The sequence below is a fragment of the Scyliorhinus canicula genome, chromosome 13 (genome assembly GCF_902713615.1).
Source record: "Scyliorhinus canicula chromosome 13, sScyCan1.1, whole genome shotgun sequence".
Classification (NCBI taxonomy): domain Eukaryota; kingdom Metazoa; phylum Chordata; class Chondrichthyes; order Carcharhiniformes; family Scyliorhinidae; genus Scyliorhinus; species Scyliorhinus canicula.
Window position 1 is genome coordinate 104,234,560 of NC_052158.1, and position 24,756 is coordinate 104,259,315.

General features: G+C 44.5%; 1 protein-coding gene across 13 annotated transcripts in view; it reads left to right on the forward strand.

The window, feature by feature from the left end:
* Positions 1-24,756, forward strand: part of LOC119976006 (coiled-coil domain-containing protein 150-like) — a 154,911-nt gene that overhangs the window by 34,374 nt on the left and 95,781 nt on the right. For all 13 annotated transcript variants that reach the window (XR_005462849.1, XR_005462843.1, XR_005462845.1 and 10 more), the window contains 7 exons: positions 7,762-7,805; positions 7,892-7,984; positions 8,126-8,233; positions 10,822-10,946; positions 14,748-14,925; positions 19,195-19,263; positions 21,614-21,706. Coding sequence is in view for 3 of the 13 variants with exons in the window: in XM_038816036.1 (XP_038671964.1) it covers positions 7,762-7,805; positions 7,892-7,984; positions 8,126-8,233; positions 10,822-10,946; positions 14,748-14,925; positions 19,195-19,263; positions 21,614-21,706 (710 nt within the window). In the remaining 10 variants the exon portion in view is untranslated. The remainder of the gene's footprint in view (positions 1-7,761; positions 7,806-7,891; positions 7,985-8,125; positions 8,234-10,821; positions 10,947-14,747; positions 14,926-19,194; positions 19,264-21,613; positions 21,707-24,756) is intronic.

Here is a 24,756-nt window from a genome sequence, read left to right on the forward strand (position 1 = left end):
TGCTGAATTGCCCCTTACTATCCAGAGATGTGCAGGTTAGGTGGGGGCCATGAGGTTACTGGGAGAGGGCGGGGAGTTGGGTCTAGGTAGGGTGCTTTTTCAGAGGGTTGGTGCAGACTTAATGAGCCGAATGGCCTCTTTCTGCACTGTAATTCTATGATCTACATTTTAAAAGTATTCTACGTTGGTTGAAACATGTTTTGGAATATTCTGAGGATGAGAGAACGGGCTATATATATGTAAGCTCTTTATTTATTTTACACAGAAGGATATTAGTATCCCACTTTTGGGACAATGAGCTTTGGTTCAGTGTTAGCATGTATTCTGAGTCAGCAGGTTATGTATTTGAGCACTATTTCAGAGAGCATCAGTGAGGGAGATGAGTTCTAAGCTGCAAAATCTATCTTCCTAGCTATGCTGGAGCCAGCACTACAGAATTCAGAAGCCCTCAAAATGCCAGACACTATGCTTTCCATGTGGCCTGCAAGGCTGAGAAGGGCACAAGTGCAGATTTGGCATGCATGCTCTGAAAACTTAAGTAGTGGGTCGATTGTGGCAATTCAGCTAGCCCTTCATGTTTTCAGCTCCACTACCACTATTTGGAGTTAAGTAACTTGCAGATGAGCTACTTACGATTTACTATTGCTCTGACAAAATTGGCATTATGTTTTGGAAGAGCTCTGATGAGTTACTGGCTTTGGGGAGGGAGTGTTGCTGCATCCCGACAAGGAGGGCAAAAGAGTTAAGGCCTTGGACACAGAAAGACTAATACAGTTATATAGCCCCTTCGGGTCTGCGACACAGCAGAGAAATTGAGCTGCGATTGCTCAGAGGGGATGTTCTGCACAGACTGAGCAGGAGGGCTCTGCACAGAAGACCTTACCCATTATGCGTTTTTCGAGGAGTATTTCACCCACCCCCATCTCAGCTGGAGCAATTCTCGAAACAGCAGAGATTCACCAGGAGGTTGTCACAGAAACGTGCTATCTTCTTCAACAGGGGATGCAACCTTCATGCTGGGCGATGACATCAGTACCAGCAAAGGATGGTGGTGGATAGGGAATACTTGGTCCTCATTCAAGGGATAAGCGGAGAGCCCTCAGATTCCTGGTGGAAGTAGAGGTGTGGTGAGATTGTGTGTTCATGATGTAGAGGCAATGCAAAAGCCAGAACAGGGGAAACCGTTAAAGTGATGGAGGGTATCTGAAAAGTCACAGATGTAGTTGAGGAGATATTGGACAAGGGAGAAGAAAAGATATGAAGAAATCAGTTCAGTGGGACTGGAACATGCTGCAGTGATGGGTCCACTAAGGTTCATGCTCTTTTGTCTGGTTGAACTTGCTCTCACGTTAAGCAACTTTTTCTTTAACTCCACTCACTTCCTCCAAATGAAAAGTGTTGCTATGGGTGTCCTGTTTGTGAATTTAGGGAAGGAGGTAGAAGTAGGCTGTTTGAGGTTGGACCTGAGAGAAGTGCCGCAAGTTGAGATGAAAATGGGTTAAAGTGAGTATAGGAGCAAATAAATTGATATAGCTAATGTAATGGTGGTGACTCTCAATTAAACGACTTGACGAGGGTAAGGGACTGGAAGAAGGGTTTCAGGTGGAGAGATGGGTGGAAGGGACAAAGTGCAAGAGGAAGATCCATGGTGAAAGAAATGGGCATGGAGGCAAAGACAATAGAAGAAAAGCTTGGTGTCATGCTTACCTTAAAATATTAGTTGTGGTGGTACATAAAGAGATGAAGCTGGGGCCTTTGAGAAGGACAGATTATTCGGAGCCAGAGAGTGAAAGATTGAATTTACGGCTAGGAGTGAGATTGGATGAAGGGATGGGCCGAAGGGAAGTGACTAGAACAAAGGATCTTTGGGGTTGTTGGTACCCATGAGTTATTGAAGCTTGTAATCCTTCACGCCTGAAAGAAAGAAAAAATATTTATTGTTAAAGTGCCAGATGAGACGAAGGATGAAATGAAACTGCGGACCAGGACATTTTTGAGGGAGAGTGAGTTGGTGCTGCAGAAGAGAGTGGTGAGGATATGCACGTGACCGTACGTGGTGTTGAGGGTGGATCTCAGGAAAGGTGAGACGAACAGGTCAAGGAACACTGAATGTTGAGGAAATATTTGTAATTGTGGATGAATCTGAAACACAGCAACAGAGTAGAATTTCAGTTGGAATCTGCGTGGAATTAGTTGGAGTCAGAGACAGTTGATAAAGCAGGAGATGTGGCTGTGCAAACTAGTTTTGGTGAATAGTTGGCCAAACACTGGAAGGGAAATAGAACGTGATGAAGGTGAACAAGGCGGAAGAGACAGATGGAGTACGGCCGATTTATGGAGATCAGATGGAGAGTCAGGTAAAAGTGTTTGCTGGATTACTGCACGGTTTTGGTCTCCTAACCTAAGGAAGCATAAACCTGCCTTGGAGATGCTGCAATGACGATTCACTAGATTAATACCTGGGATGGGAGAATTGTCCCATGATGAGACGTTGCGCCGAATGGGTCAATACTCTCTAGAATTTACAAGAATAAGAGATATTGTCATCAAGATATGTAAGAACCTGAGGTGGCTGAACAGGACGAATGCTGAAAGGTTCTTTCCGTGAGCTGAAGAGTCTTAAACTAGGGAGTATAATCTCAGAGTATGAAAAATGAAAAAAAATGAAAATCGCTTATTGTTACGAGTAGGCTTCAATGAAGTTACTGTGAAAAGCCCCTAGTCGCCACATTCCGGCGCCTGTCCGGGGAGGCTGGTACAGGAAGTAAGGGATTAATCAATTAAAACTGAGATAAGGAGGCATTTTATCACTCAGAGTTGTGAAGTTTTGGAATTTTCTACTTCAGAGGGTTCTGGATGCTTAGTTTATATTCGAGGGTGATAAAGATTTTTGAACTCTTGGGAAATCAAGGGATATGGTGATCAGGCAGATAAGTGGGATTGAGGTAGAAGTTCACATGATCTTATTGAATAATGGAACAGATTCAGTGGGCTGAATGCCTTGCTCCACTTACTATTTCTTATGTTCTTATGGTAGTGAAAAGCTGCTGGCTTTCACAAGGGAAGGCGACAGTTGAACTTGCAGGATGCCCTTGAAGAGCTCTGGGCTTGAGGATCTAGCTGTGTACTGCACCACCTCGGCATAGGTGGCAGAACTCTGGCTCATTGAGAGGCAACAACAAAGGCACTGGCAAAGTTGCAGTGTAGAGAGCACAAATGCTGTCATCCTGAGAGGACACGAGGTTTATACTTCATGGAATCGCTCACTCCCACAGTGCAGTTCCTCAGAAATCCTCGAATTCTGTTGGGAAACAGATTGCTAGAGTTCTGTATGAGCCTGTATGCTTCTTTGAGTACTGAGATCCAGCCATAAAGGTAGCAGACTTAACTTGAATGGTAGAAAGCTGGATATCATAGCCTCAATTTGAGCTTCTGCTGTTGCACTGAGACTTTGGGAAACTTCCACTGCAGAAGCCGAGGCAGTGACTACCAGCTGATGCATCACATCTGGATTCACAAATGTTGTCATGGAACTGGCCCCCACTTTTTAAAGAGAAGAGTCCCTGTGCCACATTAAAGCTGGAGCAGCTATCTGGCAGACCTGCCTATGCACCCAGCATCTTGGTATGCATGCTTGACTGAACACTGCAATTACCTAGATGAGGCAACATGAAGCTTGTATTCTGTCTGCTTCAATGAGCCTGGGTATGGACCTTTGGTGAATCATGCTCCTCGTATAGGATGTGGGGGTGAGGGATACCACCTGTGTCCCCGATGACTATACCTGTGGGAAGTGCACCCAACTCCAGCTCCTCAGAGACCGTGTTAGGGAACTGGAACTGGAGCTGGATGAACTTCGGATCGTCCGGGAGGCAGAGGGGGTAATAGACAAGAGTTACAGGAAGGTAACCACATCCAAGGTACAGGACAAGAGTAGCTGGGTTACAGTCAGGGGTAAGAAAACGAACGGCAGACTGTCAGCGATCCCTTGTGGCTGTTCCCCTTCAAAACAAGTATACTGTTTTGGATGCTGTTGAGGGGGATGATCTACCGGGGCAAGGACCTAGCGGCCAGGTCTCTTGCACTGAGTCTGGCTCTGGGGCTCAGAAGGGAAGGGGTGAGAATAGAAAAGCAATAGTGATAGGAGACTCGATGGTTAGGGGAATAGATAGGAGATTCTGTGGTCGCGAGCGGGACTCCCGGAAGGTATGTTGCCTCCCGGGTGCCAGGGCCAGGGATGTCTCGGATCGTGTCTTCAAGATCCTTAAGGGGAGGGTGAGCAGCCAGAAGTCATGGTGCACATTGGTACCAATGACGTAGGTTGGAAAAGGGGTGTGGATGTAATAAACGAGTTTAGGAAGTTAGGCTGGAAGTTAAAAGCCAGGACAGACAGAGTTGTTATCTCTGGTTTGTTGCCGGTGCCGCGTGATTGCGAGGCTAGGAATAGGGAGAGAGTGAAGTTGAACACGTGGCTGCAGGAACGGTGTAGGAGGGAGGGCTTCAGGTATTTGGATAATTGGAGCGCATTCTGGGGAAGGTGGGACCTGTACAAGCAGATCGGGTTGCATGCGTACCAGAGGGGCACCAATATCCTGGGAGGGAGGTTTTCTCGTACTTTTCGGGAGGGTTTAAACTAATTTGGCTGGGGCATGGGAACCGGATTTGTAGTCCAGCAAGGGACGTCAGAGCATGTAGTGAGGCAGTGGGAAAGGTAATACTGACAAAGGAGAGTACTTGCAGGCATGGAGACGGGTTGAAGTGTGTATACTTCAACGAAAGAAACATCAGGAATAAGGTGGGTGAACTTAAGGCATGGATCTGTACTTGGGACTACGATGTGGTGACTATCACGGAAACATGGATAGAAGAGGGGCAGAAATGGTTGTTGGAGGTTCCTGGTTATAGATGGTTCAATAAGATTAGGAAGGGTGGTAAAAGAGGTGGGGGGGGGGGGGGGGGGGGGTTGCATTGTTAATTAGAGATAGTATAACAGCTGCAGAAAGGCAGTTTGAGGAGGATCTGCCGACTGAGGTAGTATGGATTGAAGTCAGAAATAGGAAAGGAGCAGTCACCTTGTTGGGAGGTTTCTATAGGACCCCCAATAGCAGCAGAGATGTGGAGGAACAGATTGGGAAGTAGATTTTGGAAAGGTGCAGAAGTCACAGGGTAGTAGTCATGGGTTCCCAAATATTGAGTGGAAACTCTTTAAATCAAATAGTTTGGATGGGGTGGTGTTTGTGCAGTGTGTCCAGGAAGCTTTTCTAACACAGTATGTAGATTGTCCGACCAGAGGGGAGGCCATATTGGATTTGGTACTTGGTAATGAACCAAGGCAAGTGATAGATTTGTTAGTGAGGGAGCATTTTGGAGATAGTGACCACAATTCTGTGACTTTCACTTTAGTAATTGAGAGGGATAGGTGTGTGGAACAAGGCAAGGTTTACAATTGGGGGAAGGGTAAATACGACGCTGTCAGACAAGAACTGAAGTACATAGGTTGGGGACATAGACTGTCAGGGAAGGATACAATTGAAATGTGGAACTTGTTCAAGGAACAGATACTATGTGTCCTTGATATGTATGTCCCTGTCAGGCAGGGAAGAGATGGTCGAGTGAGGGAACCATGGTTGACAAGAGAGGTTGAATGTCTTGTTAAGAGGAAGAAGGATACTTATGTAACTGTGAGGAAACAAGGTAAAGACAGGGCGCTGGAGGGATACAAGATAGCCAGGAGGGAACTGAAGAAAGGGATTAGGAAAGCTAATAGAGGGCATGAAAAATCATTGGCGGGTAGGATCAAGGAAAACCCCAAGGCCTTTTTACACATATGTGAGAAATATGAGAATGACTAGAGCGAGTGTAGGTCTGATCAAGGACAGTAGCGGGAGATTGTGTATTGAGTCTGAAGAGATAGGAGAGGTCTTGAACGAGTACTTTTCTTCAGTATTTACGAATGAGAGGGGCCATGTTGTGGGTGAAACAGGCTGGTAATCTCGAGGAGATACTTGTTCGGAAGGAAGATGTGTTGGGCATTTTGAAAAACCTGAGGATAGACAAGTCCCCCGGGCCTGACGGGATATATCCAAGGATTCTATGGGAGGCAAGAGATGAAATTGCAGAGCCGTTGGCAATGATCTTTTCATTCTCACTGTCAACAGGGGTGGTACCAGGGGATTGGAGAGTGGCGAATGCCGTGCCCCTGTTCAAAAAAGGGAATAGGGATAACCCTGGAAATTACAGGCCAGTTAGTCTTACTTCGGTGATAGGCAAAATAATGGAAAGGGTACTGAGGGATAGGATTTCTGAGCATCTGGAAAGACACTGCTTGATTAGGGATAGTCAACGCGGATTTGTGAGGGGTAGGTCCTGCATTACAAGTCTTATTGAATTCTTTGAGGAGGTGACCAAGCACGTGGATGAAGGTAAAGCAGTGGATGTAGTGTACATGGATTTTAGTAAGGCATTTGTTAAGGTTCCCCATGGTAGGCTTATGCAGAAAATAAGGAGGCATGGGATAGTGGGAAATTTGGCCAGTTGGATAATGAGGTGGATAACGTGGATAGTGAGGAGGGCTGTTGTCGGCTACAAAGAGACATAGATAGGATGCAGAGCTGGGCTGAGAAGTGGCAGATGGAGTTTAACCCTGAAAAGTGTGAGGTTGTTTATTTTGGAAGGACAAATGTGAATGCGGGACACAGGGTTAACGGTAGGGTTCTTGGCAATGTGGAGGAGCAGAGAGATCTTGGGGTCTATGTTCAGAGATCTTTGTAAGTTGCCACTCAAATGGATAGCGCTGTGAAGAAGGCCTATGGTGTGCTAGCGTTCATTAGCAGAGGGATTGGATTTAAGAGCCATGAGGTGATAATGAAGCTGTACAAAACCTTGGTACGGCTACATTTGGAGTATTGTGTGCAGTTCTGGTCGCCTCATTTTAGGAAGGATGTGGAAGCTTTAGAAAAGGTGCAAAGGAGATTTACCAGGATGTTGTCTGGAATGGAGAGTAGGTCTTACGAGGAAAGGTTGAGAGTGCTAGGCCTTTTCTCATTAGAACGGAGAAGGATGAGGGGCGACTTGATAGAGGTTTATAAGATGATCAGGGGAATACATAGAGTAGACAGTGAGAGACATTTTTCCCCGGGTGCAACAAACCATTACAAGGGGGCATAAATTTAAGGTGAATGGTGGAAGATATTGGTGGGAGGTAGGTTCTTTACCCAGAGAGTAGTGGGGACATGGAATGCACTGCCTGTGGAAGTAGTTGAGTCAGAAACATTCGGGACCTTCAAGCGGCTATTGGATAGGTACACTGATAACGGTAGAATGATGGGGTGTAGATTAATTTGTTCTTAATCTCTGGACAAACGTTTGGCTCAACATCGTGGGCCGAAGGGCCTGTTCTGTGCTGTATTTTTCTATGTTCTATGATTCCTGTGACTGAAAACAAGAGCAAACTATTTTTAACCTCTGGCCTCTGAATGATGAGTTGATCAGAGATGAAAATGTTATCTTGGGTCTATCAAACCATCTTGGTTAAGTTCCTTAAGTTTAAAATAAGACACTACACCAATGTATATTGCTAACAATCTGGTACAAACCTCTCCTGACTATATTGTAAATTTTTGCATAGGCAGGTCCATCATGGAACTGAGGTGTGGTAGCATTTTGCATGTGATGTAATTTTTAGTGCAGAAGTTTTAGACCTTGCCAACCTTTTTAGTCTTTCGGAGGTACATTTGATATTGTGTCTTTTATGACTTCTAGATGCAAAAGAATCCACTATATCTCAAATGGCTGATGAAGGCAAGGTACGTTTGCAAAACAAATCTTTATATGTTTACTTATTTTTGATTTTTATCTCAAGTCATCACTGTTCTGAAATGCATCTCTTCAGAAAACACAACAGATGTTGAGCAAGCTGCAGGAGGAAAATGCCAATCTTCAGAGAGAGAATGCATCAATGAAGGATGTGGCAGAAAAAGTGCAGGTTAGAATGACTTTTGCCATTATTGTTTGTGTCTCGGTACATTTTAATCATTTACAAGTAGATGTATAAATGTTCTCATTATACTCTGTGAATACAATATTAATACTAGAAGATTTTATAGATTTTGTTTTCTTCTATCAGGCTTTGAATGACCAGCTAGATACACAGTGTACAAAATTAACTGGTGCACTGCGCTCTATTTCCATGGAGAATGCTAAACTGATAATAGAACATCAAGCATCCTTAAAGGTTTGGCGATAAAATATATTACTTGGTGCGGACTTTTTGTTTTTCTTCTCTTTTTAATTTAAGTCCTTAGTTTAAGTTCTTTATGTTATGTCAGAAGTTGAAAAATGTATTGGATGGTGCTTTTTTAAAAGTAAACAATTGGATAGATAAGTGGATGCAGAATATGTAGTGTGTATAGGTTTTTTGGAAGGTGCATGGTGAGACATTTTCTATAAGAATTTCACATGTTAAACAGAATTTAACAACCAGTATTGAGATTTATTTGGAGAGGGATAGCTGTTTTGTGTTGATGGGTATTACTTGGATTGGATAAGGATTGAGAGATATATTCAGGAGGCAGTACTGTACGTATTGTATTGGCCATGACAACAGGCTCGAAGGCTCGGGGCAACATTCCCTTGGCTGCTTTGGGATTCTCAGCCACATTTTATGGCCATCCAGCAACTAATTCGTTGGCGTCCGGGCTCCTGTCATTTTAAGGGATGGCCGCCTTCCCCAATGAGCTGTCAGCCATTCAGAGGGACTGGGAGCTCAGCAGTCACAGCTGCATCACTGCTGGGCCTGCACCTGGAAGAAGAGAATGCCATGGGAGCAGCTTGCCCTCTCAACTGTTCAAGTGGGGTTGCTCGGACCTGCCAAGCAGACTCCACTGGAGGGAGGTTGTTCAGTATACTTACTCATAGGTCTTTTTTTTCTTTCTTTCATGGAATGTGAACATTGTTGACAAGGCCGGCATTTGTTGTTCATCCTAATTGCAATTGAGAAGATGATGGTGAGCCTTGAATGGCTGCAATCTTTCTGGCGTTGGTGTACTCTTAGGAAGCGAATTCCAGGTTTTTGACTGAGTGACAGTAGCAGAATGGCGATATAGTTTCAAGTCAGGGTCATGTGTGGTTTTAAGGGAAACTCACAGGCGAAGGTGTTTTTATGCATCTGCTATCCTTATTTTAGGTTGTAGAGGTCACAGATTTAAAAGATGCTGTCAAAGGAGGTTTGTTGAGTTGCTGCAGTGTAAATTGTTGATGGTACACGCTGTTGCCACAGTGCGCTGATGGTGGAGGATGTGTATGTTTAAGGTGGTGTGCTACAGTTCACTCAGGGAGACTGAATTGCTATAACAACATACACTTTTCACCAGTTTCAAGATGAGTGTGAAGACATGAATTGATGGGGACCAATGGGTGGTTTTGAAGAGGTGCTTGATTAGTCAATGGCATTAGCAAAGGGTGGGGAGAGTTTCAATTGCATTCATTGTCACCTAGATCCACTGGTGCAATAAAAGTGAGCCTTGCATTAATAAGAATATCCTGGATGACAGGATATGTGCAGCTCGAGTGTACTGTCCTCGTCACCCTCTTTCCCTTCTTCTTCCTTATCCTCTGAATCATCTGAGGGGGATCTGAGCACTTCACCTTGTTCATCCTGCAGGTCCAAGCTTTGCTGCAGTGCAGTGTTGTGCAGAACACAGCAAACCTCTACCACCCTAAAGACTCTGGGCTAGTGCATTGAGAAGGTTGTCTGGGCATCTGAAGTTTTTATTCAGCATGACATGGCCTGTTGAATCACACATCTGGTAGTGGTGTAGCATTCATCGTTGCACTATTGGACTTCAGTGTTTGGGTTTCTTTCTAATTGGTGCTGTGAATTAAATTAAATTAATATTTTCAATTTGAAGCAGTAGGGAAGTGGAGGCAATATGGATCAGCAAAGACAGATGATGAGCACGTAGAATAGTGTACAATAAGATATAGTTAGTTGAATTTTACATGAATGAATTTTATGGAGAGGATAGAAACCATACCAGGAGGCAGTGGAGTAATTGTGTTTGGAAATTGCAAATTATGGATGGAGGCTGACTATTGTTATGGAGATACAAGTCTTTGTAAATGCAGAGATATAGGATCAGAATCTTACCTTGAGATCAAATAGGAACTCCTCCCCTTTCATTGCTAAGCTGCACTGAACTGAAGATGCAGAATATTTTAAAGGGGACAAAGATGATTAATATCTTTGATTGATTTTAGGAATTACATATCATCTAAGATTAAGCCGTCTGGCAACACAGGTTGTAGATGACTCAAGAAATGGTCAACTGGGCGTCCTCATCACAATGTGAAAGCTGACTCAATAAAGTTCTGAGAATGATGGTGACAAAAGGAGAGGGCCTAGGATGGCTCCTCCAGTGACAGTAGAAAGAAAGGCTACCATTGGATATGAACCAGATAACGCAGCTCCACCAAGCAGATCAATAGAGGAGTGACAAACAGTGGGAATGGTGTGCTGATCATATCAATGACTGCAGAGAGATCAAGGGGACTAGAAATGGCTTCATTTATTGGGCTGTGTTCAAACTAAACAACAAGCTTTCCTGTATTTTTTAAATTCGCTGCACTTGGTTTATCTGTTTATAAATCAATTTGCCTGATAGTATTCGGTAACTATATACTGAACATTGCATTCTGTGTTTCTTTCTTTGCAGTATGGATAATGGTCTTTAACTGCAGTTGTTGTTTAATGTTGTAGGTTACTTTTGAAAATGCTATCTATTGTTAACAGCGTTTCTTTATCTACCTGTCTCCCAAAAAAAGGCTGAGCAGAAAAAAATGCAAGAAAAATTGCAAGAACAAGATCTTTTATTGGATGCCGCAAGAGCAAGTATTTCAGCAGAACTGCAAAGTGCAATAAATGAGAAGCAACAGCTAAAAACTGAGTTGTGAGTATTAAATCTTTCATTGATCTATCCAGTCATAAGCCAAGGAACAATTTGACAAATTATAGTCTATTTTCATTATTTACCACCCTATAAAGGAAGTCTTAAAGGAGGAAGAGAGGTGAAAAGGTTCAGTGAGGCAATTCCAAAGCTTGAGGTCTACAATGGTTGAGTAATTAAAATCGAGGATGCTTAAGAGGCCAGACTTAGATAAGCACTGGTAACATGGAAGGTTGTAGAGCTGGAGAGGATTACAAAGATAGGGAAAGATTTGAAAACATTTTTTTTTTTTATAAATGTTTTTATTCAGTTTTCATATTTTATATTGAACAAATTACAAATTGTTAGGAGAAAGAAAAAAGAAAAAAAACAAACACGCAAAAATTAACATACATATTTACAGGTAAGCATCTTCGTAGTAGTAACTGCGCACCCCCCCCCCCCCCCCCCCCCCTCAACATGTTTATTTAGTTTGGTTTTGGGCCTTAGCTAGCCATCGAACCCCCGTAACGAACCTGTAGCCCCCCCCCCCTCCCGCTACCTTCCCCCGACTATTCGTCCTCTTGTACATTGGCCACAAATAGGTCCCGGAACAGTTGCATGAATGGCTCCCACGTTCTGTGGAAGCCGTCGTCCGACCCTCGGATGGCAAATTTGATTTTCTCCATTTGGAGAGATTCCGAGAGGTCGGACAGCCAGTCCGCAGCTCTGGGCGGTGCTGCTGACCGCCAGCCAAACAGGATTCTACGGCGGGCGATCAGGGAGGCAAAGGCAAGGGCGTCTGCCCTCCTCCCCAGGAATAGATCTGGCTGTTCTGAAACCCCGAAGACCGCCACTATCGGGCATGGCTCCACCCTCACTCCCACCACTTTGGACATAACCTCGAAGAAGGCTGTCCAGTACTCCACGAGTCTGGGGCAAGACCAGAACATGTGGGCGTGGTTGGCCGGGCCTCTTTGGCACCGTTCACATCTGTCTTCCACCTCCTGGAAGAACCTACTCATACGGGTTCTTGTTAAGTGGGCTCTATGTACCACTTTTAGTTGCGTCAGGCTGAGCCTTGCGCACGTGGAGGTGGAGTTGACCCTATGCAGTGCTTCGCTCCAGAGTCCCCACCCGATCTCCATCCCCAGGTCGTCCTCCCATTTCCTCCTTGTTGCGTCCAGTACGGTGTCGTCCCTATCTACCAGTCGGTCATACATGTCACTACAGTTCCCTTTCTCTAGGATACTTGCGTCCAGTAGGTCTTCCAGTAGTGTCTGTCGTGGCGGTTGTGGGTATGTCCTTGTCTCCTTTCGTAGGAAGTTTTTGAGCTGCAGGTACCGTAGCTCGTTCCCCCCAGCTAGCTGAAATTTAAGATTTGAAAACATGAATGAGTTTTACAATTAAGACAAAGCTTGACGAGGGGGACCAATGTAGGTCAATGTAAAGGGGTGATCCAAACTCACTAGCCTCAGCCTCTCACAACAGTTCAGCAACGATTGATTTACTCAACCACACTCTCACCTCCACCGTTGTCCCAGTCCTGAATTAAAACCATAGCCTGAATTTTTCGGATGGCAGGGTTTCCCTTCCTGCCATCCAATCAGTTGGCAGAGAACACATCTCTGCCAACCCTGACTGCCCTGCAGCCAGTGCACACTTGAATGAGTGCCAAGTGACTGCAGGTGGGGCTTCTGCCCCTCATTTGGGAGAAAGCCCTGTCTTGGACTTTCTGCCCAATCCAATTGGCCAGCAGCTCTCCAGTCCTTGCATTAGCTGTTCTGGAGTAGACAGAGGTGGAAATTCAGGAGGACGTTGAAGTCTATATCTGGGCACCAAAGGCCAGGTAAGTTCAAGGGCCCAAGGGTAGGGAAGTCCTGGAGGGGTGCGATTGGGGTTTCAGGGGATGAGGCCGGGGTGGGGAGCTCCGGATGCTTCTGGACCTTAAGAGGGGGCTGCCTAACTTCAGAAGGAGGCTTCAAACAGGTCCTTGGTGGATTGCTGTTCAATCTCTTTAAGCTTGATGCATCTCCTGTACCTTGCTTTGATGCTAACTACGATGTTTATAAACATTTGCTATGATTGACAGCTTTTCACCGCATCAAAAGCAGCTAAATACTTTCGGCTGTGAAAAAGAGGAAGTGAAAGCACTTGTTACTCTCTCGAGTAATAAAAGTATCAATAACTGGCTAATGTAATTTATTGCTGTGTGAAGCTGAATGGAAGATTTGCATTTCAAAGGCTGTTAAGTGATTTGAAGCAGGTTGAAATATACTTGGCTTTCAGCTGCTACTTTAAACACTTGTCTGAAGCAGCAGATTTTAGCGAAGGGTAATTGAAAATGAAGTGATGTTTCACTCTACTACCTGGACTGCTGTTCAGTTTTCAGGTAGGGCTCTCTGGCGAGGGCTCTTTGATGAGGGAGTTCTGTAAGAGAGTTTCAGGTCACACTCATGCGTGGGTGCTGAGAGGGGGGGGGGGGGGGGGGGGGGGGGGGGGGTGCGGAGGGAAATGTTGCCCTTACTTGCCAGTTGGTGGGACGGGTGTTGCCAATTCGCACCGGAGACGCCAATAATGTTGCTCTTTTTAACTGGATACTGATATGACAGTTATTAATGATGATATTGCTTTTCAGAGTCGCCAGGTATCAAATGATACCACCACAAGGTTTTACCGGATATCGATCAAAGACCAAACAACCAGTTAGTTAGTTCAAGTTCAATGATAGTTTATTTACACACAAGAATTACTTCGACATTCAACATAAAACACTACAAGCTAAATTATACCTAACACTACAACAACCTGTACTTAACTTCAGGCATCCGGCTTTATGCAGGGAGCAAGGCCTTTGTTCGGATCTTGCGTGGTTGGGTCTGGAGAAGTGACTTTGTTTCTCTGGGCTGATCCGTCTGGTAGCAATCGTTGGTTTTGAACTTGTCTTCTGGTCGTGATGCTGCACTTGGTTTTAGGCGTAGGTCGGGGCCAAGAGAGACCGAGCGCCGAGGCCAAGAGAGATTGAACACATGGCAGTGTTCTCTTTATCCTTCTGGGGTTTCGCTCTCTTTTGGGCAGTCCTTAGCTTTGGACCCAATAATTCGGCAGGCTTCGATTACTGCCTTCGATTTTGGCCAATAAAGGGGCGGGTACCTTGATGGCGGGGTGTGTCCTGAGCAGTCATTGGCCGTGGCTTTTTGGGCTCCCTGAGCATGGGGAGTGGTGCCGATGAGTCTGTTTCTGTGTCTGTTACCTGAGTACAGGTTCTGGGGAAATGGTCCATTAGAATGCAAAGTAGCTGGGGGTTTCGATAGCATCTAGTTATCTGAGTTGCCAATATACATAAGCTCTGAGCGTCTGAGTCCTGGGTTAACCATATTTCCCATAGTCCTTTGCAGGTGGCCATATTTCCCGGGATCCTTTGTAAGTAGCCATCCAGAGGGCTACAGGGGCACGTCCGATGGACTTTTGAGGGTACCTCAGTTATGCATCAACTCCTTTGACCCACCGCAGGGTCCACTGTGTCAGGGCCATCCTTGGGCAAACTTACACAAAATCCCATCCGGAGGATTTCCTGCTTGGAGTGGGGGGTGGTCAGTGCTTAATGGGGGGATCTCAACAATGCATAAAGGAAACATTGCAACGATTTTGGGGTCCTTTCTGCCTCAATGCTCCATTCTCTGCCCGATCGGGAATTCCGATACTGGCGTCGAACAATAGAGGATCTACCACTATGTCACTATGCTTGCATCAGTATATATTTTTTTACCCAATCATACATTACAAATGTTTTCATTTTTTACATTTTTCATTATAACTCCTCAGAGAAGCTTTCAAATTAGAGCGTACTGAGATACAGCTGAAATCTGAAACAGTAAAGGAAAAGGCAACAACACAAAAGATGCTTCTTGAGTCTGCAATTGCCCACCTGAAAGAGGATTTAAAGACTGCTGTTAATAAATATGAACAGATAAAACAGGAAAAGGAAAGCCTACTGAACCAGGTAAATACCTTCTTGACCATAAGTTTGGTGCCAACAGAAGATCAGATGGAAGCAGCTTTCCATGCTGTTCAGCCGTGCATGTCATTTTTAACAGAATCTATCAATATTATACCATTAGTTTTACAATTATCTAGGGCAGCACGGTGGCCTAGTGGTTAGCACAACCGCCTCACGGCGCTGAGGTCCCAGGTTCGATCCCGGCTCTGGGTCACTGTCCGTGTGGAGTTTGCACATTCTCCCCGTGTCTGCGTGGGTTTCGCCCCCACAACCCAAAAACATGCAGAGTAGGTGGATTGGCCACACTAAATTGCCCCCTTAATTGGAAAAAATAATTGGGTAATCTAAATTTATAAAAAAAATAGAAAAAAGTTTTACGATTATCTGTATCATACTTGAGAAAATTGAATATAATATTTAAAAATTTTGCTTCTTGAGTTCAATATGAAACTGATTTTGCTGTTCAGAATTGCTGACTCCCCTCTAAAACTGAAATTTGCTGCATCTGCATTTGTATTGATTTTGGGATATATAAAGTGTTATTTTACATAAGTAGCTCATAAAATTAATCCGTTTTATTTGTTAATTTTACTGTATTTCTTGAGCTTTTCCCAACATTGTTGTCTTATGCAGATGACTTGATGAGCGATAAGCGACAGTGCACTTTTCAGTCTGAGACCTGCAGCTTTTCTTTCTGTTACAGTGAGGCAGCATAGCTCAGCTATACCAATTAGCCTTGTTTATGGTAAATTGCTCACTGCAGTTCGCAGAGGATTCCCATACATTTTACCATTTTGAAGTACATTGTATATAAGTTTAGGATCACTTTGTACTGGCTAAAAATACTGATTCAATTTATTTTCAATTAGGCGACATACAGACAATAGAAAATACAAGTGATAATTTATTATATACACAACTGAGATCACTTTATCACAGGCCTGTTGTTGTCTCAGCTCCTTCTAAAAAAAAGCTTTTGAAATAACACAATCGCTTGCTGTAACATATGAGCTGCTGTTTATAGAGTTTTGTGCAGGCCAAACATATGTCAATCAAATGCCAGATCTCACCTCCGGTGGTGGCGATGTGCTGAACAGTTGCACAAAAGGTGGCTCTCCCCTAGAAACTGCAACTTTGGACTTTTAACTCAAAAATCAACCACTAAACCAACCAAAAAAAAAAACCCACTCCCACCCCAGAATGAACTAGTACCCAAGGAAATGCCCTCAAGCCAGCAGAAAAGCCGAAAAGGCAGCATAAGAAGCAAGAGCCAGGAAAGGAAAGCCCAAACCGCAGAAATGAGGAACAAAGCAGAGCAGGCTGTGTGGCGATTCAAGAGGGAGCGACAACACAAACACCAGCCCATCACCGACAGGACAGTTGATGGAACTACAAACGCAAGAGCTCCTAAACATGGACACCATCAAGGAGGACCTCATGACAACCATGCAGGAGGCCATAGTGATCGCGATGGCCCCCTTCAAAGAGGCTCTGGAGAGGATGAAACAGCGATTGAGGCCGAATAGGCGACAGTCTGGGAACTAGAAAAAGCAGCCACTGATCAGAGTGATCAGATCGCCTCGTTCGAGATAGAAGTGGCATGGTTTTCTTTTCTCTTTTTTATAAGTTTAGAGTACTCAATTCATGTTTTCCAATTAAGGGGCAATTTAGTGTGGCCAATTCACCTAGCCTGCACATCTTTTGGGTTGTGGGGCGAAACCCATGCCAACACGGGGAGAATGTGCAAACTGCACACGGACAGCGACCCAAAGCCGGGATTGAACCTGGGACCTCGGCGCCACGAGGCAGCAGGGCTAACCCACTGTGCCACCGTGCTGCCAGAAGTGGCAAGGTTAGTGGCGGCCCAGGGAGCACTCAAGGGGAAGGTAGAAAACTAAGATTTATGATCAAATTTTATCAAACTTCCTTGAAACAAATTTTTAGCTGGAAGAGGATATCAGCCTTCACCTAGCTGAAGTGACTTTGACACCGATTCAATTGGGGGAGGAGGGTTTTGGTCCATTGAAGTACAAACAATCGGTTAATTTTAACTCCTAAAAACGGGCTGTTTGATTGGGTGGAATATTAAAATGTTAAACATCTGCAACAGGAACTCGATACCATAAACCTGCCCACTTTTGCCTTTAATGGAGGCAGTCTGTCTAGCAAACGTTCAACCCACTATTGGAGCAGGTTGGTTGTTGAAATCGTTTAAGGAGGCTGCCTATCTTCATTTTAACAGGATTCCTATTTCCAACCCGCTGGGTTTCCTGTACCTCAAGACCCAATAGGTAAAAGGTGGTGAGAAGGCCCAGATCGATCAGTTGAGTTATTTTTTACAGCACTACTGTAAACTAACAGCCTATAAACAATCCCCTCAACTCCATGATCTCCCCCAACCCTCTTTCCCTCTGCCCCCATCCACGTCATTGATCACTCTACCGTTAATGAACCACCGCCAGCACTGCTACCCAGTTAAGCCTGCCAATCAAGCTGGTTTCCAGATGGGAACCTGTTTCAAATTAAAAAGCCCACACATCGTAAAGTTTAAACTCTCCCACTCCCAAACCTGATTCCAGTGACTGTTGGAGCCAACAAACCTGTTCAATGCTTCAGTGATTTTTCATTAATAAATTTGAAATAGACCTGTATAAATTTCACAATTTTTTCGTGCATATAGCCAAATTACCAAGGATTCAATGAATAATAAACTTCCCAATTCCATTTTATCTATAGGATCCTAATGTTCAAATTGCTAGACATTATATAAATGTATATTATGAATTCAAGCAGTGAAATGAAAAATATAATATAGAAAAAGCATGATGCTGTTGTCATCCTGTGACATATTAGTTTTACTTTACAGTTGTATATATTTTAAAATGCAGTGAGTGACCTATTGTAAATTGCATGTATTTTTTATAATTGTAATATTTGACATTTTTCAACTTGCATCTATCTGCCTGTGAGATATTGAAAATGATGAATGATCTTAACAATTTAATAATATGTTAGAGGTGGTGCTATGAGCTTAACGTGCCACCTACTGTTGCATATTTGTCAAACAGCTGAACTCGGGGTGAAATTTAATTTGAACAGGGCACAAAATGGATGATATTGCATTTTCTGTCAGCTTTATGCTCCTCTGGATGTTCAAACTGAATATTGGGCAAGGTATAAAGGGCAGCAGATGTAATTTATGTGCTCGTGGCTAAGTCAAATTTCAATTGACTTTTGTCAATTCTAACTGTAACATTTACCACAGGATGGCATTACAACAGTATATTTACTGGAGTTCAGCTAGTTTGTTAAATGTAAATAAGGCACTCCAATTGTACTCCTGTTGCAGGGGTCCATAGAGATCATGCCTTTGTGTTCCTCACTGCTCCTGTTTTTGCCAAATAGCATTGGTTTAATTCCTGGGCCTGTTTTATTTGCTAGCTCATTGTTTAGCAACTTCTTCTGCTGGAAAAGCCTCATTTCCCTCATTTTTTGCTAGCTGGCCTATGAGCCAGTCTGCTGGCTTTGCCATGGGGTGTTTACCTGCCAATCCATCTGTTCATCTCACTCGTCCAACGTCCTTCTTTCTTCCCCTGCAACAATATTGTGCTCTTTACATCCAACTAGACCCAAACCTCAATCTGTCTGATGTGTTTACTCGAGTGCCTCACTGGTCTTACAGTCACGCTGTTCTTCCCTGCTCCACTTGAGGGAATGCCACAAGCAGCACTTCAACAAGAATTCCCACCACCATCTTCATAGGATAGGGTTGTGCAATAAATGCTGCTTTGTCAGCATTTACATTGTGAGACTAGAAATGGAATTAATTGCAGCTATTCGTAATTGCATTATTGTAATTATAAATGTATCTAATCATGTAGTAGCAATTATTTGCCGCTGGCCGTAACTAGGAGTATGCTAACTCATGTAAAAGCCTGATTAGTATATTGGAGCAGAACTTTATGTTGCACCAAGTATCTCTCCATTTCTTGAATTCATGGAAGTCAAAGGAGTATCTTGGTTTCAAATGATTGCTTCATGTATCTTATGTATTATAGTTTGGGGTAAGTATGGTAGAAAATATACTTTGGAAGCTAATTTAAGTTTTGCTTATTCTTTCTAATAAGTACATCTGGTTTCGTAGTTCATGACTAAGAAATCCTACTGAATTGCAGCTCAGAACTTCAATTTGTGTTTTTTTGTTTGTTTTAATAAGTTGTATCTTTTATATTCCACTTTGCAAAAGTCACCCATTAGTTGTTTTCTTGGCAGACGAACAACATCATTGATAAAACCACAGAGGAGAAGAACAAATTTGAGAAACAAATGACTGAAAACCAGGTGAAGTAGTTTTTGATCACTTGTATCAATCTTGTATGTCTTCAAATATACGAGGCGGGATTCTCCTTTGGCTGACGCTGGAATTGGGAAACGCGATTGGGCGGACAATTGGTTTTGACGCCAAAATCATGTCGAGTGCCGTGTTCACAATTCTCCGGTGCCTCGACAGCGGCGTCAGTGCATTCCAGAATACACTTACAGTAAACACTGTTGGCATCTAATTAGCGGGCCTGACCCGATATTCTCCAGGACTTCTGTGATTCTCTGGCTCCACAGGGACGATTTCACGACAGCGAGGTTCACTTGTGCTTTTAAAAATCATGAAACAGGCGCCGTGGCTGCTGAGGAGGAGAGAGGGGGTACAGAAAGTGTCCAACATCGTCATAGTTTGCTGACAATTGTACAGCAGGTGGTAGGCTGTGCACGCCGCTGACTGCCCATTGTGAACTTGGGGGGCTGTGCACACTGCTGACTGCCCAATGTGAACTTGGGGGCCACAGGTTGTATGAGTCTCCCCCAGGACACCCCCCTAGGCACCATCTGGTCCCAGCCAACCCATCAGCGAGATGGGCGTGCTCCAGCGCAACCAGTGTCATCTTGTTGGCTGGGATTGTGTGTGTGGGGAGTGAAGTGTATATATCCAGTTGCAGCTTGTCAGCTTCCCGAGTGTCAATCATGGACCTGGCAAATCCCGCACCATTTCTCATTGTAATCAGTTGTGTACCACATGGCCCCACCACGGTTGCTGAATCGGTCCAGGTGTGGCGCTAGTTTTGTTATCGGGCAAGTCCACGAATCCTGTCCCAGCGTCTATGCAGTTTCTGTTTAAAGGCTTTCAATCCTGTCAGCTTTATTGATTAATGATTGGCCACTATGCTTACACATTGATGCATTGGCGAGATCCACAGAACTTGAGAAACCCGTATGCTGGCTGTTCAGTCAAAATTCTAGGTTCATTAATTAATTGTATAGTTAAATATTTAAATGACCGATCGCATCTCCACAGAGGTTTCCTATTCACCTGGGAATGAGCCCTGGTAAAAGCCTACATTTAACCTCAGCGATCACACCTGAACCCACCTCCATTCAACAGTTCCCCTGCTCTGAAAGCTGAATGTCCATGGGTGTCATACTCAAGGTTTTGGAGCATGTTAAGGATCTGCCAAAACCTGCATCTGTGAAAGGGAACTCTTAGTCACTGGGATAGGCGGCTGCATATGGGTATCTGTTTGAGAATAAGGCAGGGCAAAGAATGAGAAGTGGGAATGCCTTGAGGAGAGTCCCCCACTTCCATTTGCCCTTTCTCCATCTTTCACCTTAAAATTCAAAAGCACTTCCCTGCTAGCCAAGAACTGAAGAGCATTTGGCTGACCTTCAGTGAAACAAAAGCCAAAATGAGGCATACCTCTATTCTGGTTAATGTAATAGACTGAGTGGGCCATTGATCATGGCAAGTATTCACTAGGTTACTTGCCACGATTGATCATGACACAGATAACTACTCTTTCCATGGAGATGGACATCAGTACAAATGCCTAAGACATCATGGCACTCACGCAAGAAATGGACTTCTCCAATCTCTCGTCAAGGATTTGTTTTACTCCTGTAAATGTTGACAGAACCACACACATTTCCCCTTGTTATTCCAAAGGTGTTCTTTTTTTTGAATGAACCCTGAAGCTCAGTTACAGTCCAACTGAGCAGTAGTTGGAGAGCCTTGTTATCTCCGATGGGGGTTCTCCACTCCTGGAGACATGTGATATGTAGTTCACCATATCACAACCTAGCTATGTTTACTGTAGTCTCCACAGAGATGTGTTTCTGCACTGGTGGAGGGTGAGCACGGGTCCTGTGAAAGTGCTTCTTCAGATTGGCTGCCCTTCTCTGAAATCCTTGCTGCCTCCTCCCACCCAACTCCTTCCTCACTTACAGGACCTGTGGAAGATGAGAAACATGAATTTGAATTGAAGGATTCCTTCACTGCCGGTCTCTTTCTTACATTCTCCAGTGACTACTTACTCTGATTCAATTTGTGGCTGTGGGGTAACTACATCTTGAAACATTTGATCCAAGAAATAGCCAACCACCGATATGCCCATCAGTGAATCCAGCTGCTGCTCGAGTTCACAGACTCTTTGTGATTTGGAGCAGCTGAAGGCAGAATTATTGCATGATATTATGTCTTGATTGTAGTAATTATGATGATTTTGAAGATTTAAAGTCAGTTGAGAGGTTGAGCTCTCCCGGCTGTGAAATTAAGAGTTGAGGTACTTTGGTGATTATTTAAAAAATAAGCATTTGTGTGGTAAATTATTTTGATAGATATTGAAAGGTTAACTATTTTATGCAGTTTAAGGTGGGTGCATTGACTGCTGCCTTGAAGAAACAAGAGGAAGAAAATGGACATCTTATGGAGCGACTCTCAGCAATAGAACATCAGCAGGTAGGCAATAAATACCTCAAAGCAATCTTTATTGTCGAACAAATTTTGCAACTGAACCGGTTAGGTTTTTGTCTTTTATGTCATATATTTTAATATTGTTTTCTCTTCCTGTACTTTGTTTTCTCCCATGCTATTAAGGTTAAAAAGAAACACTTCTGGAAACTTGGAAGGAAGGGTTTCCCTTTGGTTCCTGCCAAATTTAATGGCAGGATCTGATTGAATTTTTTTTATTTCCCAGACACAGCCAACCATATTGAGAGGTTAGCTAGCAGTCAAAGGGATATATATATATGACACCAGACCACATTTGGGCAGTGGAGAGGAGTGAGAGAGAAATTGGGAGGGGCCGGGGCCAGGGTCAGGGCCAGGTTTGCAGGCTGGGCAGTGATCAGGGATGGAGTTGGTATTGAGACCGAGATAGCAGTGGCTGGAGTGGATGCAAAGATTGGAAGGACCCAGGTGGAAGATAAGATGGGCCAGAAAAGTGTGGGAAGCTGTGAAACACATTAAAATATATATTTCCTAAATTTAGAGTACCCAATTAATTTTTTCCAATTAAGGGCAATTTAGCATGGCCAACTCACCTAGCCTGCATATCTTTTGGGTTGTGGGGGCGAAACCCACCCAAACACGGGGAGAATGTGCAAACTTCACACAGACGGTGACCCAGAACCGGGATCGAACCTGGGACCTTGGTGCCATGAGGCAGCAATGCTAACCACTGGGCCACCGCGCTGCCCTACATTAAAATATTTAAATGATCGCCTGGAAAACAGTAGGTTTCCCACTTTCACCATTCTGCCTCTGCTAAACCCAGAGATGGGCACTTACCAGTTGTGTTGTATTCGGTTTGAGATTTTAAAAGCTTTACATCCCACTTAACCAAAATGCATCCGTTTTTGGCTATTAAAGTTTCCCATTATAACCCTTACATTTTTCTTTTTTTAAATGTTTTCCAATTTAGCGTGGCCAATACACCTACCTGTACATCTTTGGGTTGTGGGGGTGAGACCCAAAGACACGGGGAGAAGGTGCAAAATCCACATGGACAGTGACCTGGGGCTGGGATCAAACCCAGGTCCTCGGTGCTGTGAGCCAGCAGTGCTAACCATTTCACCACCGTGCCACTCCCAATCCTTCCATTTTTCTAATGGTTTTATGCAAATAATATTCAAATTCAAATTATTTATTTTACCTTTATTTTCTATATTTGTTTATAGCCACATTATCTGTAATTAACCCAGTCTGCTTCTGTCCCACCTGACCTGAATCTCTTATATCTTTTAAAAAATAATGTTTTTATTGGCGTTTTTCAATTTTACAGTGTGAAACTTTTGTGTTGATATTTACAATTCATACAGTTTCTTATTTACATACATCTTTCTTGGTATATCTTCTTCCTCCCTCCCTATCCCCTCTTTGGAATCCCCTTCTTCCGCCCTGCGTGTGTATTGCTAAGCTCCTGTCCTTTTTCCCCATCTTTCTGCGTTTTTTGGTTGCAGGTCTTGTGTGTTCGGGGTGCGGGGGGAGGGGTGCGTGCGTTGCATCCTACCCCTTCTCCTCCCCCTTCCATGCTTATTACTGTGGCCCCCCCCCCCCCGGGTTTCCTCCTCATCTCCTTCCCCCTTCGTACCTCCTTGTAGTGTGTGTTCTTGTCTGCTCTCCTCTGTCTCTCCCTCTTTCCCTAGTCGCTGTTGACCTCGAACAGGTTTTGGAACAGGCCAAGAATTGCCCCCATACTTTGTGGAAGCCCTCTTCCAATCTTCGGATGATGTATTTGATCTTCTTCAGATAGAGAAAATCCACCAGGTCTGCCAGCCAGTCTGTAGCTGTGGGTGGTGCTGCTGATCACCAGCTCTCCAGGATTCTCTGGCATGTGATCAGGGATGCAAAAGCAAGGGCATCGGCCCGCTACCCCATGTGTAGTTCTGGCTGTTCCGAAACCCTGAAGACTGCCACTCTCGGGCACGGCTCCATCCTCACCCCCACAACCTTGGACATTGCCTCGAAGAAGGCTGTCCCAACCCACTTCCGCCTCCCATTTTCGTCTGGCTTTGTCCAGTGGTAGTCTTGCCCTGTCTAGTAACTGTCCGCAGATGTTCCTGCAATTCCCCCCTTTACTGCCCGTAAGTTCCTCCAATAGTCTGTCTCTCGGGGCCCTGGGGTATCCTACCACCTCCTTGCGGATTTGAAAGTGCTTGGGTTCCTGTCCTGTCTGTAGTTCCAGGTCTTCCGTCAGTTCGCTCAGTGTCGCTAGTCTGTCCCCATGTAAAGGTCCCCAAGTGTTAGCGTCCCCCCATCTTCTCTCCATTTTTTAAAGGTGGTGTCGAGCATGGCTGATGGGAATTTGTGGTTTCCGCAGGTGGGGGACATCTGTTAGCCTGAAATGTTGCCTCATCTGGTTCCATGTCCTTAGTGTGGCTACCACCACCTGGCAGGATGTTTATTTTGTCAGGGGGAGATGGGAGCACTGCCGTGGCGAGGACCCGGTGAGTCGTTCCCTTGCAGGAAGATTCCTCCGTCATCACCCATTCCATGGTGGGTTCATGTATCCATCCCCTCACTCTCTCTGCTGTAGCTGCCCAGTGGTAGTATTGTCGATTCGGCAGTGCCAGACCGTCCATAACTTTCCTCCTTTGCAGTGTTGATTTGGAGATTCTTGGATTCTTACCCCACCCCACACAAACACCATGATCATTTTATCTATGCTGTGGAAGAAGGCCTTGGGGATAGATCGGTATGGATCTAAACAGGAAGAGGAATCTTGGCAGTACGGTCATTTTGACTGTCCGCAGCCTCCCTGCCAGGGAGAGCGGAGGAGCGCATCCCACCTCAGTAGGTCGTTTTTAACTTCTTCTGCCCGACTGGTCAGGTTCCACTTGTGGACCCGTGCCCAGTCATGGGCTATTTGGATCCCCAGGTAGCAGAATTTGTTTTGGGCTAGTTTGAATGGGAGTCTCTCCAGCCCTCCCCCGTTTGGGTTCACTGGGAAGGCCTCGCAGTTTGCTGACTACCCTTGAGAAAGCCTGTCTGGTCCTCTGCGACCACCT